This window comes from Rhinoderma darwinii, chromosome 3 (genome assembly GCF_050947455.1).
Source record: "Rhinoderma darwinii isolate aRhiDar2 chromosome 3, aRhiDar2.hap1, whole genome shotgun sequence".
Taxonomy (NCBI): domain Eukaryota; kingdom Metazoa; phylum Chordata; class Amphibia; order Anura; family Rhinodermatidae; genus Rhinoderma; species Rhinoderma darwinii.
Window position 1 is genome coordinate 52,750,407 of NC_134689.1, and position 18,532 is coordinate 52,768,938.

At 42.3% G+C, this 18,532-nt stretch overlaps 1 protein-coding gene across 2 annotated transcripts in view; it reads left to right on the plus strand.

The window, feature by feature from the left end:
- The window catches only part of FSTL4 (follistatin like 4), a 917,181-nt gene that overhangs the window by 874,286 nt on the left and 24,363 nt on the right, over window positions 1-18,532 (plus strand). For both annotated transcript variants that reach the window (XM_075859960.1, XM_075859961.1), the window contains exons 12-14: window positions 5,548-5,666; window positions 11,827-11,976; window positions 12,396-12,503. In XM_075859960.1, coding sequence (XP_075716075.1) covers window positions 5,548-5,666; window positions 11,827-11,976; window positions 12,396-12,503 — 377 coding nt within the window. The remainder of the gene's footprint in view (window positions 1-5,547; window positions 5,667-11,826; window positions 11,977-12,395; window positions 12,504-18,532) is intronic.

Here is an 18,532-nt window from a genome sequence, read left to right on the forward strand (position 1 = left end):
AGAAAAGTGTCAGCCAAATTGACCCCAGAGAAGTGTCAGCCACAGTAACCCCAGGAAATTGCCAGCCCCAATGCCCCCAGAAAAAATACATCCACAGTCCCCCAATGAGATCCACAAACTCAGTTATACTTACCCTCCTGGCTCAACTTCAGCTCCAGGATGTTGTGTGTGCCACAGTACACTAGGAGCCCTTTTACACTGGCCAATTACAGGGCAATTGAGCGTTCACAGACTGCTCATTCACAATAATTGCCCTTGGTAAGCAGGGCAATGGTCAGCCGATAAACGAACAAGCTCTCGTTCATCGGTTGATTGTATCATTTTAAATGCTGAAACTATTATCGTTGTTGGCAGCACATCTCCCTGTATAAACAAGCTGTCTAGTTGACCATCACTCAGTTACATGGCCCACATCGGGCTGTGTAAAAGTACCCTAAGTCATGACACTGTATGGCATCAGGACCCAGTATGGCAGCATCCGGAGGAGCCAAGAGGGTAAGTCTATTTGAGCCATGAGTAGCAAGGGTAATCTTTATTTTTTATTTTTTTTTAGTCACCTGCAGCACATACCATTCCTTGAGAACCACTGGTCTATGGACATTTTCTGGTCCATTAACCACCATTTATTGCAGCTGCAATTTAAGCACACGCACCCTTCTGCACCATATATACAGACAATACAAGAAATTTGTCTATGTATTTAAAAAAAAAAAAATAGTTGCAACTTTTAAAAAACAATAAAGACATTATTTCTCTTCTACAAACTGTAATGTAATTACTAAAACAAAATTTAAATACATGACAGGTTCCCTTTATGCTGAGTAAGCTGGTGACACTGTAAGGCTCTCAAGCAACCTCTCTATTTCCCTCTTTGCTACATCCAATATCTTCTTTTAAAAACAGATACCAAATGCTGTGCAGGGTAGAATCGAAAAGAGAGTCTGAGTCCTTCAACTCATGAATCAGATAACTGTGCAACATGGAAGGCTGATAAAGAATACTCGGCTTTGAAGCTCCACAATCACCACATCATCTTTGTATGGCCCTTTAAGGTTTCATTATTATTGTTGGTTTATGACTAAAAAAGTAGAAAACTGGTGTTAGTAGACTAAAAATTGATCATTCGTCTAAAACAAACCGGGGGGAAAACCTGAAGACCCCCAAAAAAAATCACATTAGAGACTGTACTAGATATCCATAACAGAAAAAAATAAGCTTAGCACTAGGTATTATCTGGTCAGATTATTCTTGCATTGAAACCAAATGCAGCCGGCAGACCCAGCTATTCGGCTACATTGTGATTGATGTAGCTAAATATCAAAAACATATTTTCTATGCTATTACAATTCATTGTGCTAGACTCCCAAAGCATCATAATAGACATATCAACTACAGTTATCATGAAAAATGTGCTTGCTTAAATTTTTCCAATGAAAGGTGATATGTGTCATGCTAGATCATGTAGCTCTTATTCTTCAATCACCTGGGAAAAAAGCAAGATCTTGAAGAATTGCATTATGTTCACATTACATAAATATTCATTGTATATTGCCAGAAAAAAATACGAGGGTATAATAAAAACGCTTCCTCATTTTCCCTGGAGTTTTGAAGTACATATTTGGTTTTACTAAGGAGTAGCCATCCCCAAATCTATATCCAAACAAAACATAACAGATATTGAATTAACTAAATAACTAATATTTATGTAAAAAGAGAAAAAATGCAAACAGGCTCACCGTAATTGGAGTTGTAGTCCTTCAGGCTTGGAGTGCATGAACGAAGACTCGTGGGCTTCCAGGAGTAATCCATCTAGATAAAAAAAAATGTCATCCAGCACCTCCATATAAAAGTAATATTATTTTAGCATGATGCTCTGACTAAGAGCAATTGTGTTCGAAACGCGTAAGCATCAGGAAACCAACCTGTGCTTCATCTATATCTTTTAATGAGTTGCCAATAAAGGATTTTACTTTTATATGGAGGTGCTGGATGACATTTTTTTTTCTTATCAATGCAGAATATTACTTGTAAAAGATAATTGAAATTAAAAATTTGTATTTACAAAAAAAAATCAATATCAAAACAAAACTGTCTGTGCAGTCAGGGCCAGACAATAAAGAGGGAAAAAAGGTCAGTTGCCCAGGGACCTCCACCACTCAGTTTCATCCAGCCCCCAGACACCCCCAGCAACAAAAGACGGGAAGTTGATAAGATTTAGAAAGTAAACTTCAAGCAACATAAAATAATTTTAAAATGCAAGAGAAGGGGCACAGCATTTTTGCAGTTTTTGCTCTATTTCCCTTCCACTAGAATAAATCTGTTGGCTTAGGATGCATTTTTTAAAGCAGGGGTCTCAAACTCGGCCGAGTAAGTGGGCCGCATATAGAAAAAATGGGAAGTTGACGGGCCGCATTACTTTCAAATTTGATACATTACAAAATTATTGTTAATCAATTAGTTAATTGAACTACTATAAAACTATATTACTATAATAATAATACGACATTACTATAATAATACTACATTACTATAATAATACCGCTAGTTTTAAAATTTGAGAGATTTCTCCACGTGCTTATTTCAACAAACCAGCTTTCCAGTTTAAGTGTCGCTAAATGCAGTCCTGCGGCTCAGTTAGCACACATGTCAAGATTGGGCAGCCCCTTTTTAGATAGTGCCACAGTGCTCTCGGTGGATGCTGCCACAGAGCCCTGTGTAGATGCTGCCACAGCAGTGCCCTCTGTAGATGCTGCCACAGCAGTGCCCTCTGTAGATGCCGCCACAGCAATGCCGCCCGTAGATGCAGCCACAGCAGTGCCCCCCGTAGATGCCACCACAGCAGTGCCCCCCGTAGATGCCGCCACAGCAGTGCCCCCCCTAGATGCCGCCACAGCAGTGCCCGCCACAGCAGTGCCCCCCGTAGATGCCGCCACAGCAGTGCCCCCCGTAGATGCCGGCACAGCAGTGCCCCCCATAGATGCTGCCACAGCAGTGCCCCCTGTAGATGCTGCCACAGCAGTGCTCCCTGTAGATGCCACCACAGCAGTGCCCCTTGTAGATGCTGCCACAGCAGTGTCCCCTGTAGATGCTGCCACAGCAGTGCCCCCTGAAGACTGGGTCTCCTGCTCTGGGGAAGCCCCTGACATCATTGTCGATGTATGGACAGCGATGTCAGAGGCTTCCCCAGAGTCCCGGAGAAGAGCCGATAATAGCGCTCTGCCCGGGACTCTGCTCTGGGGAAGACCCTGACACACTGTCCATATATGGGCAGCGATGTCAGGGAATTCCACAGAGTCCAGGAGCAGAGCCGACACCAGCGCTCTGCTCGGGACTCCGGCTCTGGGGAAGCCCCAGACATCGCTGTTCATATGTGGACAGCGATGTCAGGGAATTCCACAGAGTCCCGGAGCAGAGCCGACACCAGCGCTCTGCTCGGGACTCCGGCTCTGGGGAAGCCCCAGACATCGCTGTTCATATGTGGACAGCGATGTCAAGGAATTCCACAGAGTCCAGGAGCAGAGCCGACACCAGCGCTCTGCTCCGCTCTGGGCAAGACCCACAATAAAATGTGTTGCATAAAATCCGCAGTGTTCATGCCTAGTGTGTTCCTACCCTATGGCCGGATTTACACGAGCGTGTGCATTTTGCGCGCGCAAAAACGTGGCGTTTTTTGCATGCAAAAGGTCCATAACAGCTCCGTGTGTCAGCAGCGTATGATGCGTGGCTGCGTGATTTTCGCGCAGCCGCCATCATTATGACACTCTGCTTGTATGTTTGTAGCACGTGGTGCTTTTCTGTTTTTATTCATAGTTTATACGGCTGCGGAAGTGCTGGGCGTGATTTTCACGCACCCATTGACTTCAATGGGTGCGTGATGCGCGAACAATGCACAAATATCGGACATGTCGTGAGTTTGACGCAGCGGACACACGGACACATGCTGCGTGAAAATCACTGACAGTCTCCACGGCCCCATAGAGTAACATAGGTCCGTGCGAGGCACGTGAAAATCACGCGCGTTGCACGGACGTATTACACGTTCGTCTGAATAAGCCCTAACAATAAGGCCCAGTTCACAGAGTTTTTGGGCCTTGATATTGACTCGGACACTGCGTCAGAATCAGCACCAAAAAACTTCCAAAACCGCCTCCCATTGATTTCATCTGAAATCAATGGGAGCCAGTCGCGGAAAAAAGAAAAAGCAGCACGTCCTTTCTTGCCGCGCTTCTGCCTCTGACCTGTCATCGAAATCAATGGGAGGCAGAAAATGCATTTTTCGCTGCGTTTTTTGTCTGCTGTCCTCAATCGCCGCGGGCAAAAAACGCGGCAAGATAGTGTGGGCAGGTCAAAATCTGCCTCAAAATTCGGTGCGCGGTTCCAGGCGGTCGCGGGTGCGCATGCGCGGGAGTTTGCGAGTGCGTGCGATCGGTCGCACGGGCGGCGGTGTTTGACGGCCCCCATGCTACCCAGGGCCGCCATCAGGGGGAGTATTAGGGGTACTGATGTGAGAGGCCCGGCCAAACCTAATTGAAAGGGGGGCCCGCAGCTCATGCCATTCTTTTGGTGAAAAAAAACGGGCCCCATTGCAGGGGCCTGTTTTTTTTCTACCAAAGGCAAGTTGCGGCAGTTTGCCGGACCCCCCTTTCAATTAGGTTTGGCCGGGCCTCTCACATCAGTACCCCTAATACCCCCCCTGATTGCGGCCCTGGGTACCATGATATAGTGCTGGACGGAGTACCGTTAACAGGTGGTGCCACGGTAGGGGGGCCCAGAAAATTTAGCTGTAGGGGGCCCTGAAGTTCCTGATGGCGGCCCTGAAGACACCAGTATTATAAATGTCAATGGTAGGAGGGGGGGCCTGTTACAAATTCTACATTGAGGCCCTGGGGCTTCAAGTTATGCCTCTGGAACAAATAATTGAATATTTTAAAATCCAACATGACAAACCTTGTTTCCCCCAAAAGCAGATGCTGGAAGACAGATGTGCTACCTTTGTACATTTTAGATTCCTCTAAGATACTGTTGACATTAGAAGAACTTGCTGACAATTATCTAATGTTATTGTCCAGTGTAAGTTAGCCATGCATATGATGTATACTGCTGGCCGGGTAAGCAGCAAATTTTCTGTCCAGGGGCCTCCACCAACCGTGATCCAGCATTGTGTATCATGATTATGGTAGAGAAAGCCTTATAAAACTGCAGAGTAGACAGTAAAACCAGCAAGGTCACTCACTGGCAATTTTGGAAATTGAAACTAAAACAATAAGAAAGATTAATAAAGATAATATGGAATAATATGAGTCTAAATTATATCAGTGACAAAATTTGGCCACTATTTAATCTATATCAACTGTAACATTTCCACTATCACATTGCATCGTGTTCTTGCACGTCATACACACGCTTTTTACTGGTTTAATGTTTCTCCGTTTTGAAACCAATAAATAATGTTGTACTTTCCTGCTGTGTTATTGAGCTTCTTTGGATGAAAAAAAAAAAAACTTAGATTTATAATTCTGCTCTTGTTTTCTTTTGATTTCCCTATAGGTTTGAGTGTGGGGAACATGTTTTATGTCTTCTCTGATGATGGAATCACAATAATTCAACCACGAGAATGTGAGATCCGGAGACAGATCAAGCCCAATGAGAGGATTCTTACAAGCTGTGTATGTTTCAATTAACTTTTTAAAGGTTTAGTAAAACAGTTACATAAGATTCAAGCTTGTAGACAATGTTATCGACATTCTAATACACTATGTAATGCTCAGCAATATGGTCGGTCAGTTATTTATCACAGCTGAATGGATTGGCTTGACCTTAAAGATCCTTTTATTCCTCTGCTCATCCAATTTTTTTTATTATTATTATTTTTTTGTGTAGGACCGAGAATTTAAAGTTGATGACATTTTACATTTGACCACAAACCTTCATAGAGGCTTCATTTAGCATTATTTAAGAGTTTTGTTATTCTTTACATATCCCAGTACACCATGAGTGTCCCCCTAAGACCTATAAAATTAGGCAGAGATATGATGTCAATACACTTTTTGTAGTAGGTTTAGTAAATTTTCTTAGAAGATTCTTTCAGTATAATTATACACCTCAATATCCTAATAGCCATAGAGAAGGGGAATAACATGCTAGCCAAGATCCTTATCCATCTCTATTTGGAGACGCTTAAAGGGGTTTTCCGGGCATGGGGTGGTTTTTCATACTGATGACCTATGCATAGGATAGGTCATCAGTATGTGATCCGTGGGAGTTCAACACCCGGACCCCGCACACCGATCAGCTGTATCGGCTGCCTCAGGGATCCAGATGTTATGCAGTGGCCAGTGTCAGAAGCATCTGCTTCCGGCACGGACATCCAGGGGAAAGGTCATCAGTGTGAAAAACCATCCCGTGCCCAAACAACCCCTTTAAAAAACACTCCAGGAACAACTGATATGCTGTGTTATGCCTTGTGCAAGGCCAGGAGAGGGGGTGCATGACATAGGGAGTTTCATTAAACATTTTTTTTTTTGTGTCATTTTGTACATGCATTTTCCCTGACATTTTTTATGTCCTATGGGAAAGCCTCCGAAGAAAAATAGCAGGAAAAACACCATACCTAAAGCATGCTGTGCTTTGATAGAAACACAATTTTTAGATTCTATGGAGAAGCCTATGGAGAAAGTTCCAGAAGAAATACCATACCAAGATCATACTGTGTTTTGTTGAAAATGCCACTGACCTCCAAAACTGTCCAAATAAACACTATGGGGAATGTATCAAGAAGTTTACGTCAAAGTTCCAAACTATAGCGACGTAAAAAAGTTGAAAATTTAGGCGCACACTTGTTTTGCATACATTTTTTTAGACTTTTTTCACTTTTAGGGTATGTTCACACGTAGTCAACAAAAACGTCCGAAAATCCAGAGCTGTTTTCAAGGGAAAACAGACCCTGCTTTTCAGACGTTTTTTTACCAACTCACATTTTTCGCGGCGTTTTTCGCGCCGTTTTTGCGGCGTTTTTTACGTCCGTTTTTGGAGCTGGTTTCATTGGAGTCTATGAGAAAACAGCTCCAAAAACGTCCAAAGAAGTGTCCTGTACTTCTTTTGACGAGGCTGTATTTTTATGCGTCGTCGTTTGACAGCTGTCAAACGACGACGCGTAAATAACAGGTCGTCTGCACAGTACGTCGGCAAACCCATTCAAATGAATGGGCAGATGTTTGCCGACGTATTGGAGCCGTATTTTCAGACGTAAAACGAGGCATAATACGCCTCGTATACGTCTGAAATTTGGCCGTGCGAACATACCCTTACGCCGCTGCTGCCATTTTAAAAAAAAAAGTTGGATGGAGTTCAGATGAAGTGGCTGGGCCAGATACGGCCTGACAAATTAACTATAATTTGCCGTAAATTATAGAAGAAAAAATTACGCCAGCTCGCAGCTAGTGTAGTGCAAGAGGCATGCGTCTCTTAATAAATTTGTCATATTTTACTCCAGAGTCCTCCTGTCTTTGACTGGCGTATAAAATGCCAGCCTTTAGTAAATCTGGGACATTGTATGTAGCAAATGTATCATGCCACGTGCATATGAAGGGTTGAAGGGGGTTTTCTGGGACTATAATATTGATGGTCTATCCCTAAGATAGACAATCAATATCAGATTGGTGTATGTCCAACTCCCCACTGACCAAAGGGTCTGCTGCACCTATTGTTTACCATGCTCAGTGCCGTAAATTTGATAGTGGCTGTGCCTGGTACTGCAGCTCACGGAAGGGACTGAGCTGCAATACCAGGTGCAACCACTGCCAAATGTATGGTGCTGTGTCTGGTAAACAGTGAGGGGACGTAGTGCTACTGCGGCCTCCACCGTTCTGATTTTGATCAGAATATATTGATCAATGTTATAGTCCCGAAATACACAGAAGAGATTATGTAGATAACACAAGACCCCAGAAGAGAATGATGTAGTAATCTATCTGGGACATACAAAATACATTAAAGAGAAGCTTTCACCTGCCCACACATGTGCAGCTGAGTGCAGCATGGAATAGGCAGGGCTTCACAAACACTGTCTCACTTTAAAAGAAATTCCTATCTTCCTCCGTTATTTACATATCGGTGCCATTATATTTGGCACCCGATATGTAAATAATCCCCTGAACTGTCAATGGGGCATTTATAGCTAACTAAATGGCAAGGGGGCGTGATCGCATCACTCTGGCACTGTCCAATCAGCTACGGACAGCGTCAGGGCGGCTTGTGCTGTGTTCCCTCCTGCAAGAACACACACAGACTAAAAGAGCGCTCTATGCAGGACCACCAGTCTGTGTCTGTTCTCGCAGGAGGGAACACAGCGCAAGCCGCCCTGACACTGTCCGTAGCTGATTGGAGAGCGTCAGAGCGAAGACCACGCCCCCATGCCATTTAGTTAGATAGAAACGCCCCATTGACAGTTCAGGGGCTTATTTACATATCGGGTGCCGAATATAACGGCACCGATATGTAAATAACGGAGGAAGATAGGAAAAAAATGTAAAGTGAGACAGTGTTTGTGAAGCCCTGCCTATTACATACTGAACGTGTATGGGCAGGTGAAGGCTTCTCTTTAAAGAGGCTCTGTCACCAGATTATAAGTGCCCTGTCTTCTACATAATCTGATCGGCGCTGAAATGTAGGTAACAACTGGTTTTTATTTAGAAAAATTATCATTTTTGAGAGAGTTATGAGCAATTTTAGATTTATGCTAATTAGTTTCTTAATAGAGAACTGGGTGTGTTTTTACTTTTTGCCAAGTGGGCATTGTGTAGAGGAGTGTATGACGCTGACCAATCAGTGACCAATCAGTGATCAATCAGTGTCATACACTTCCCATTGTTCCAGTGCAGCTTCTTTCACTGCACAATCGCACTAGGCTGGAACAATGAGAAGTGTATGACGCTGATTAGTCACTGATTGGTCACTGATTGGTCAGCGTCATACACTCCTCTGTACAACACCCAGTTGGTCAAAAGTAAAAACGCGCCCAGTTGTCTATTAAAGAGGCTCTGTCACCAGATTTTGCAACCCCTATCTGTTATTGCAGCAGGTAGGCGCTGCAATGTAGATTACAGTAACGTTTTTATTTTTAAAAAACGAGCATTTTTGGCCAAGTTATGGCCATTTTTGTATTTATGCAAATGAGGCTTGCAAAAGTACAACTGGGCGTGTTGAAAAGTAAAAGTACAACTGGGCGTGTATTATGTGCGTACATCGGGGCGTGTTTACTACTTTTACTAGCTGGGCGTTCTGATGAGAAGTATCATCCACTTCTCTTCAGAACGCCCAGCTTCTGGCAGTCCAGACACAGCGTGTTCTCGAGAGATCACGCTGTGTCGTCACTCACAGGTCCTGCATCGTGTCAGACGAGCCGGCACGAGAGGCTACACATGATTCTGCAGCAGCATCGGCGTTTGCAGGTAAATCGATGTAGCTACTTACCTGCAAACGCTGATGCTGCTGCAGAATCAACTGTAGCCTCTGATGCCGATGTGGCCGACACGATGCAGGACCTGTGAGTGACGTCACAGATCTGCACTGCCAGAAGCTGGGCGTTCTGAAGAGAAGTGGATGATACTTCTCATCAGAATGCCCAGCTAGTAAAAGTAGTAAACACGCCCCGATGTACGCACATAATACACGCCCAGTTGTACTTTTACTTTTCAACACGCCCAGTTGGACTTTTGCAAGCCTCATTTGCATAAATACAAAAATGGCCATAACTTGGCCAAAAATGCTCGTTTTTTAAAAATAAAAACGTTACTGTAATCTACATTGCAGCGCCTATCTGCTGCAATAGCAGATAGGGGTTTCAAAATCTGGTGACAGAGCCTCTTTAAGAAAGTAATTAGAATAAATCTAACATTGCTCATAACTTGCTCAAAAATGATTGTTTTTCAAAATAAAAACCACTGCTGTTATCTACATTACAGTGCCGATCAGATTATGTAGGAGATAGAGCACTTATAATCTGGTGACATTTGTTTTAGTTAAGATGATCTTAACAGAGGAAAAAGTTCTGTTTTTTTATTTTACTTTGAGGAAGCAAAAACATGAAAAAGGTTACAGCTGATACTTAGGAACAAAAGACAGTGGCTTATGTCATCATTGCATATCAACAAAGTCTGATCATGTCCTGTAGCCCTGCAGACCCGACACCAGACACCAGCTGTCTTACAACATTGATAGACTGGGTGGATTTGAAATGGCATTGAAAATGCCCATTAACCCTTCTTGCAATTATCAGACCAATCTCGCTGCTAATTGGAGTAATTCCAAAGATACATTATGTATGGAAGTTACAATTTATTCCGTTTTCTAATAGGAATCTCATCTAGCGTATTTATTATAATTCTATGTTGCTTTGTTTCCTGGGATGAAATGGAGATAAAAAAAATGTAATAGTAGAAGGATATGATCAAACGTAGCATATATGCTGCAGGTTTTCCGTCCAGATTTGGGGGAGCTTAGCAACTCTCGTTTACACACTGCGTAAAAAATTGCGTGTGCATAAATTTAACTGTGGTGCCGATTATAAATCTGCAGCATATCAACTTATGCTGTGGATTTGCTGCACAGAAATGTCCTATTAAGTTCAATGGGGAAGTCAAATAATGCAAAAAATGTTTGCAGAATTTGCTGCAATTACGCTGCGTATTCTGCAGGTTTAAAAAATAAATAAAGCCTATACTTACTTCTTGCAGTTCTGCCATAGCAACGTGTCCCAGCTCTTCCGGCTGCTCTGTGTCCAGGCTACCCCCTATAATGACGTTTCATCACATGTGACCCCTGCAGTCAATCACAGACTGTATTTATCACACGTGATAAAACATCATCACAGGAGGCCGTCTGGACACGGAGCAGCCAGAAAAGCAGGGGTGTGCTGCTACACCATAGTTACAACAGGTTAGTATAGGCTTTGGTCCGGATTTCTTTTCTTGTCCTGTGTCGAATACACTGCAGACCCTTATCCGAGCGTTGTGTACATAGCTGAACAGTGGGGAAAACCAGCTTTATTGTTTTTTATTTTATTTTTTTAGGCGTTCACTGTGGGGGTTAAATAATGTGATTGCTTTATAGTTCAGGTCGTTACACACGTGGCCTACATGTACTTTTTTATTTTTATTTTTAAATAAACCATTTTCAATGCGGGAAACGTTTTTGCGTTTTGTTTTTTTTTTCCTTTTATTAATAATTTGAAACATTTTCGTTCACTTTATAAAAATAAAAAATTTCAGACCCCCTAGGGGAGTAACCTATGCAATTGATTGATTGATTGACTGTATTTCAGTGTTCTATGTCTGTCAGTGGAACACTGACAGGCATCTTCCCCTAGGGCCTCCAGGGCCTAATAGGTTTACCAAGATGGCAGATTTGAGGGTCATTGTTAGGCCCCCGGCTGCCATAGCAACCGACACACCTCCATCATATAACGGGTGGCCGAAAGATCTCCCATCCTCTAAAACCAATAGTGTCCACGGCATTTAAGGGATTAAGCGTTTGGGATTGGAATGATCTCCTGGCTGTACTAGTGAGGTGTGAGCTATATAATGCAGCCGTCACCCGCTAGTAATGGCACGGGCACAAGTCTTATGCCTGCGCCATCACCTTGATGTGCTATGATGTAAATTCACTGGAACTACTCAGTTCCCATTACATAATAGTACATCATAGGGCAGGAAGGTGTTAAGCTTTCCTGCACAATGCTTTTTGTGTTAACATCTGTCAACAGGCAAAAACAAGCCACTGTGAGACAAGAACTGTTATTAACATGTCCATTATATGTTTTCTCCTCAGGAAGAGATGTGTCAACAAAATGAAGGAGACCCCAATCAATTGTGTTCATGGTCTTCAGCCATCAACGTGAGGGAAAAATATATATATGTATCCCAGCCAAATCAGCACAGGGTTTTAATCATTGACATCCAAATGCAGAAAGTTAAACAGGTACTAGTAAATAAAATAATGAATTGTGTTAATAGTTCAGGATCCGAGTAAACTTCAGGCTAACTTTTAGTGGTATAAATAGAACATATTGCATTTTCTTTGAATTATCGCATTAAGATGTACATTATACCATACAAACGCCTGTAAGGAAAATTATTTTCTTATTGTAACATGGAATTTTCATTATTGAGTAGCCTGTAACTATATTTACTTTTATTGCTCCTTCGAGATCCCATTTACTTAAGCACAATCTATTTTTTAATTCATTCATTGCCCCATTCTTTATTTCTTCACTGTATGTTGGTATTGTAAGATGTGCCCACAGCACAGGGGATTTGAGATCATATATAAATGCATCCTGGATGGAATATATTAAGTGTATTCTTGTAATTATTATTTTTGTCTTTTTTTTTTTTAAGACCATACAAGTTGACCCGTATCCAGCAAAATTACTTTATGACAAATCCCATGACCAGGTTTGGATTCTTAGCTGGGGAGATATAAATAAATCACATCCATCATTACAGGTATGTGGATTAGTATGAACATAAAATAGAAAATATTTCATATGTCATAAATTTATTACTGTATTCCAATCTTTCTAAATAGGCATTGAAATTATACACTGGCCTGTCCTCTATTCATTTCTTTCTCTTTTGTAGATGTCTTAAACCGTACTAATACATTCACTTTTCTTAGACTAGCATTATAACTTTCGTTCATAATGGCAGCTATGAGGGATTTGCTTTTTAAAGAACCAAGCGAATTCTCACAATTTCTTTGACTTATGGGCATGACCACACATGGCGGAATTCCTCCGCAACTGTCCGCATCGATGCCGCACAGAATCTGCGTTGCAGATTCTGCAGCGGATCTGCACAAAATGTGCAGTACATTGATGCGGACTAGCTGCTGCAGACTGCGGGAAAAGTGCTTCCCTTCTCTCTATTATCAGTGCAGGATAGAGAGAAGGGACAGCACTTTCCCTAGTGAAAGTAAACGATTTTCATACTTACCGGCCGTTGTCTTGGTGACGCGTCCCTCTTTCGGCATCCAGCCCGACCTCCCTGGATGACGCGCCAGTCCATGTGACCGCTGCAGCCTGTGCTTGGCCTGTGATTGGCTGCAGCCGTCACTTACACTGAAACGTCATCCTGGGAGGCCGGACTGGAGACAGACGCAGGGAGTTCTCGGTAAGTATGAACTTATATGTTTTTTTACAGATACATGTATATTGAGATCGGTAGTCACTGTCCCGGGTGCAGAAACAGTTACTGCCGATCGCTTAACTCTTTCAGCACCCTGGACAGTGACTATTTACAGACGTCTCCTAGCAACGCTCCCGTCATTACGGGAGCCCCATTGACTTCCTCAGTCTGGCTGTAGACCTAGAAATACATAGGTCCAGCCAGAATGAAGAAATGTCAAGTTAAAAAAGCAAGACGCATCCGCAGCACACATGACATGTGCATGACAGCTGCGGACTTCATTGCGGAACTTAGAATCTCCATTGAAGTCAATGGAGAAATTCCGCCATGAGTCCGCCACTGCTCCGCAACAGACAGAGCATGCTGCGGACACCAAATTCCGCTCCGCAGCCTATGCTCCGCAGCGGAATTGTACGCATCGTGTAAACGAACACTGCTAAATTAAAGTGAAAGTCAATGGAGAAACGGCTCCGCTGCGGATTAACGCTGCGGAGTGTCCGCAGCGGAATTTAAGTGCAATTCCGCCATGTGTGAACCCGCCCTCAAAGACCATGTTCACACAGAGTTTTTTGCAGGCAAAAAAATCTGCCTCAAAATTCCTTCAGGAATTTAAGGCAGATTTTGACCTGCCTGCACTTTCTTTGCTGCATTTTTTGTGCCATTTTCCACAGCGTTTTTCAGTTGGGCGTTACGGGCAAACAACGCAGCGAAAAACACTTTCTCTGCCTTTTATTGATTTCAATGGGAGGTCAGAGATGGGACCGCAGGATAAAAGAGCATGTCGCTTTTTTTCCCAGGATTGAAATCAATGGGAGGCGAGTTCGGGCATTATTTGGCTCAGTTTCCAGATCAAAAACAGTTTAAAAAACTTTGTTTGAACTAGCCCTAATGGAGACCATGAGGTATTAATCAGGGTTTTGACATTTTTGCTGGAATTGCTGATGAAAAACAAAAAAATGCCAGTATGAACAGAGGTTTAGGTAAAATAAAGCTACACTGCACCGTGCATGGTGGCACAGTGGTTAGACCTATTACATTGCAATGAAGGGGTTGTGGCTTCAAATTTAAAAAAGGATGACATATGCACAGAGTTTGTATATTCTCCCTGTGTTTGCTTGGGGCTCCTCTCAAGCTCCAAAAATCACAGACTGGGGTCCTATGGAATTTACCCAAGCATGTGTTTTTGAGATAGGGATATAAGATTGTGTAGAGGTACAAGGATCCAGCATATTCACCAAGGGCATGACCACACATGGCGGAATTCCTCCGCAACTGTCCGCATCGATGCCGCACAGAATCTGCGTTGCAGATTCTGCAGCGGATCTGCACAAAATGTGCAGTACATTGATGCGGACTAGCTGCTGCAGACTGCGGGAAAAGTGCTTCCCTTCTCCCTATCAGTGCAGGATAGAGAGAAGGGACAGCACTTTCCCTAGTGAAAGCAAACGATTTTCATACTTACCGGCCGTTGTCTTGGTGACGCGTCCCTCTTTCGGCATCCAGCCCGACCTCCCTGGATGACGCGCCAGTCCATGTGACCGCTGCAGCCTGTGCTTGGCCTGTGATTGGCTGCAGCCGTCACTTACACTGAAACGTCATCCTGGGAGGCCGGACTGGAGACAGACGAAGGGAGTTCTCGGTAAGTATGAACTTATATGTTTTTTTACAGATACATGTATATTGGGATCGGTAGTCACTGTCCCGGGTGCAGAAACAGTTACTGCCGATCGCTTAACTCTTTCAGCACCCTGGACAGTGACTATTTACAGACGTCTCCTAGCAACGCTCCCGTCATTACGGGAGCCCCATTGACTTCCTCAGTCTGGCTGTAGACCTAGAAATACCTAGGTCCAGCCAGAATGAAGAAATGTCAAGTTAAAAAAGCAAGACGCATCCGCAGCACACATGACATGTGCATGACAGCTGCGGACTTCATTGCGGAACTTAGAATCTCCATTGAAGTCAATGGAGAAATTCCGCCATGAGTCCGCCACTGCTCCGCAACAGACAGAGCATGCTGCGGACACCAAATTCCGCTCCGCAGCCTATGCTCCGCAGCGGAATTGTACGCATCGTGTAAACGAACACTGCTAAATTAAAGTGAAAGTCAATGGAGAAACGGCTCCGCTGCGGATTAACGCTGCGGAGTGTCCGCAGCGGAATTTAAGTGGAATTCCGCCATGTGTGAACCCGCCCCAACTGCGTGTGTTAAAATTTGGCTTTTATTAGGTCAGAGGAATTTATTTAATTACATGGCTACAGCATGCTATAAGTAAAGACTTAGGGTATGTTCACACGCAGTGTATTTAGGCGTATTTCGGGGGCATTTACGCCTCAAAAATGCCTGAAAAAACGTAAGCTGAACGCCTACAAACATCTTCCCATTGAAATCAATGGGAAAAACTGCATTTAGTTCATACGGGGCATCTTTTTATGCCGCTGTTTTAAAAGACGCTCTGTAAAAAGAAGTAGCATGTCACTTCTTGAGGCGTTTTTTTTGGAGCTGAATTTCCATTGAACACAATGAAAAACGCCTCACAAAACGCCTGAAAAGAAGCTTGAAAAAAAGCTCCAAATTAAAAGGAGCTTCATGTTCAGCTTCAAAAATGCCTGAAAATCAGAGGCTGCTTTCTCGGAAAACAGCTCCGTAATTTTCAGCCGTTTTTTACTCAGCCTGTGAACATACCCTTAAAGAGGCTCTGTCACCACATTATAAGTCCCCTATCTCCTATATAAGGAGATCGGCGCTGTAATGTAGGTGACAGTAATGCTTTTTATTTTAGATCTATTTTAAACCACTTTATGAGCGATTTTTAGCTTTATGCTAATGAGTTTCTTAATGCCCAAGTGGGCGTGTTTTACTTTAGATCAAGTGGGTGTTGTACAGAGGAGTGTATGACGCTGACCAATCAGTGACCAATCAGCGTCATGCACTCCTCTCCATTCATTTACACTGCACTAGCAATATAGTTATATCGTTATGTGCATCCACATACACAAATACTAACATTACTGTAGTGTCCTGATAATGAATATACATCACTACCAGCCTGGACGTGATGTTTATTCAGAATCCTGACACTTCTGAATCTTTTCTGTGAGATTCCAGCAAGGCACGCGTAATCTCGTTTGAAATGACAGGTTACGTAGTTTATTTCAGAACTTTCCAATAGTTGTAGTGTATTATGAATGTGATACATAATTCCCTAAAAACTTGGAAGAGTACGCTTTCTAACATATTTTCTCCCAATAGCAGAGAGCAATAAGGTATCAATTAAACTGGAAGAACAAATTTCCGAGTTCTCTCTTTACTGTCTGCATAATACTTTATGGACTTGGTTTCTGTATGTCTTGCCTTATTGAGTTTCTTTGAAAAGTAAAGAAGTCTTTTTTTTCCAATAAAAAAATACAGGATTTTGTGACTTTAATTAAAGTAATACACTTTGTTTTATATTTTTATATTCCACTATATATGGCCCTGTTCACACAGAGTTTTTTTTGCAGGTGGAAAAATCTGCCTCGAAATTCCTTCAGGAATTTTGAGGCAGATTTTGACCTGCTGGCAGAACACTTGCAGCGTTTTTTGTGGCGTTTTTAGCAACGCTTTAAAGCTGTGGCCACTGTGCGCCGCGGGCAAAAAAAAACAGCGAAGACCGCTTTCTCTGCCCCCCAATGATGTCAATGAAAGGGCATGACGCTTCTTTTTCTCGTGAGCATTTTCTTCCTATTGCGGGTAAAAAAAACGCCTCAGCCTCCCATTAAAATCAATGGGAGACGTTTTCGGACATTTTTTGGCGTGGTTTCCGAATCAAAAACAGCGCCCAAAAACTGTGTGAACAGGGCCTATAAATTACAATGTTTTCTATTTTTATATTCCACTATATATATTACATTGTTTTTTATTTTATATTCAAAGGGAGAATGTTGCCACATTGTACATGAGCTACAAGGTTCCCTTAAAGTCTATATACAATTGTACTTTTCTATATACCTCTTTATCAGTACTAATTGGTATTTCATGCCATATTTCTTTTTGGGTTTCTGCTTCTTGTTTCTTGGGCAACTGGTCTATAAAATGATCAGGTGTTAAGTCCATTCTTTGTGCCCTGTTGTATGGTCCAAGGATGTGGCATGGGCTCTTTTGCTTCCTGTTGTATGGGCATAGGACATTGCATTGGCTCTGTCTGAAATGAATCTTTCTAAATGGACTCCATGGGCTAACAATGGTTCTCATGAATAGAATTTATAGGGCTTTAGCTGATGACACTGCTTCAGTAAAAAAAAAAAAAAAAAAATAATTACAGTAATAACTGTGCCATGTTATTTTTGGATCATTTAAAAAAGAAATAGATCCTACAACAGTGGCAGGATAAACCCAGCCTCACATCTGCATGTTAAATGGGTTGTCCAGTTTCAGCAAGTTAATGTTATATTATGTATAATTAAAAGTTATAACATTTTCGTATATATATACTGTACTGCATCCAGCGGATAAAATTCTGTATTCTGATACACATATTGTAACTAACGATCCCAGCACCTGTGTGTCCATCACATGACCATGGACAGAATTATATTCTCTAAAATTAAACAATGAATGTACCTACTGAATAACAACAAGCAGAAATCTTACAAACCTGTGAGGAATTAGTACAGAAAGTATATTGGCAAATTATATAACTTTTAATTGTACATAAAATAACATTAAAGGGGTTTCCCCATGAGAGACATTTATGACATATCCACAGGATATGTCGTAAATGTCAGATAGATACTGGTCCCACCTCTGGGACCCACACCTACCTCTAGCTATGCTGTTTCCGTAAGTCCCATATAACTAAATAGAATGGTAGTTACGGAAACAGTGTAGCTCTCATGCTACACTGTTCCGTAACTGACATTCGCTCCTATGGGAGTTACAGAAACAGCGTAGCTCAGTGAGCTAAGCTGTTTCCGTAATTCATGGTCGGGAATCACACTCTTCAGCCACAACACAGAGCAGTAGTACAGGGTTTAGGGGGCCCTAGTTCTAGAGATAATTGCGGGTCCCGTGGATATGTCATAAATGTGTCTGATGGGGACAACCCCTTTAATTGTACCATGTTCGTAACTGTCTCATTAAAAACACAAACATTTATAAGTCTACCAGTATGATGGTAATATTAAGATTGGTCCTAATGTATTCTATAGCTAAATGTTTAACATATTATTTGTAATAAAAAAAGATAAAGTTATATCTATATTATATTGTAGTCACATTGATATCTGCTGGCCTCACACATTCTTCATCTTTGTCTCAAACACCATAAACTCTGTGTCTCTAAACAGAGAAGTGAGATGTCAGACTG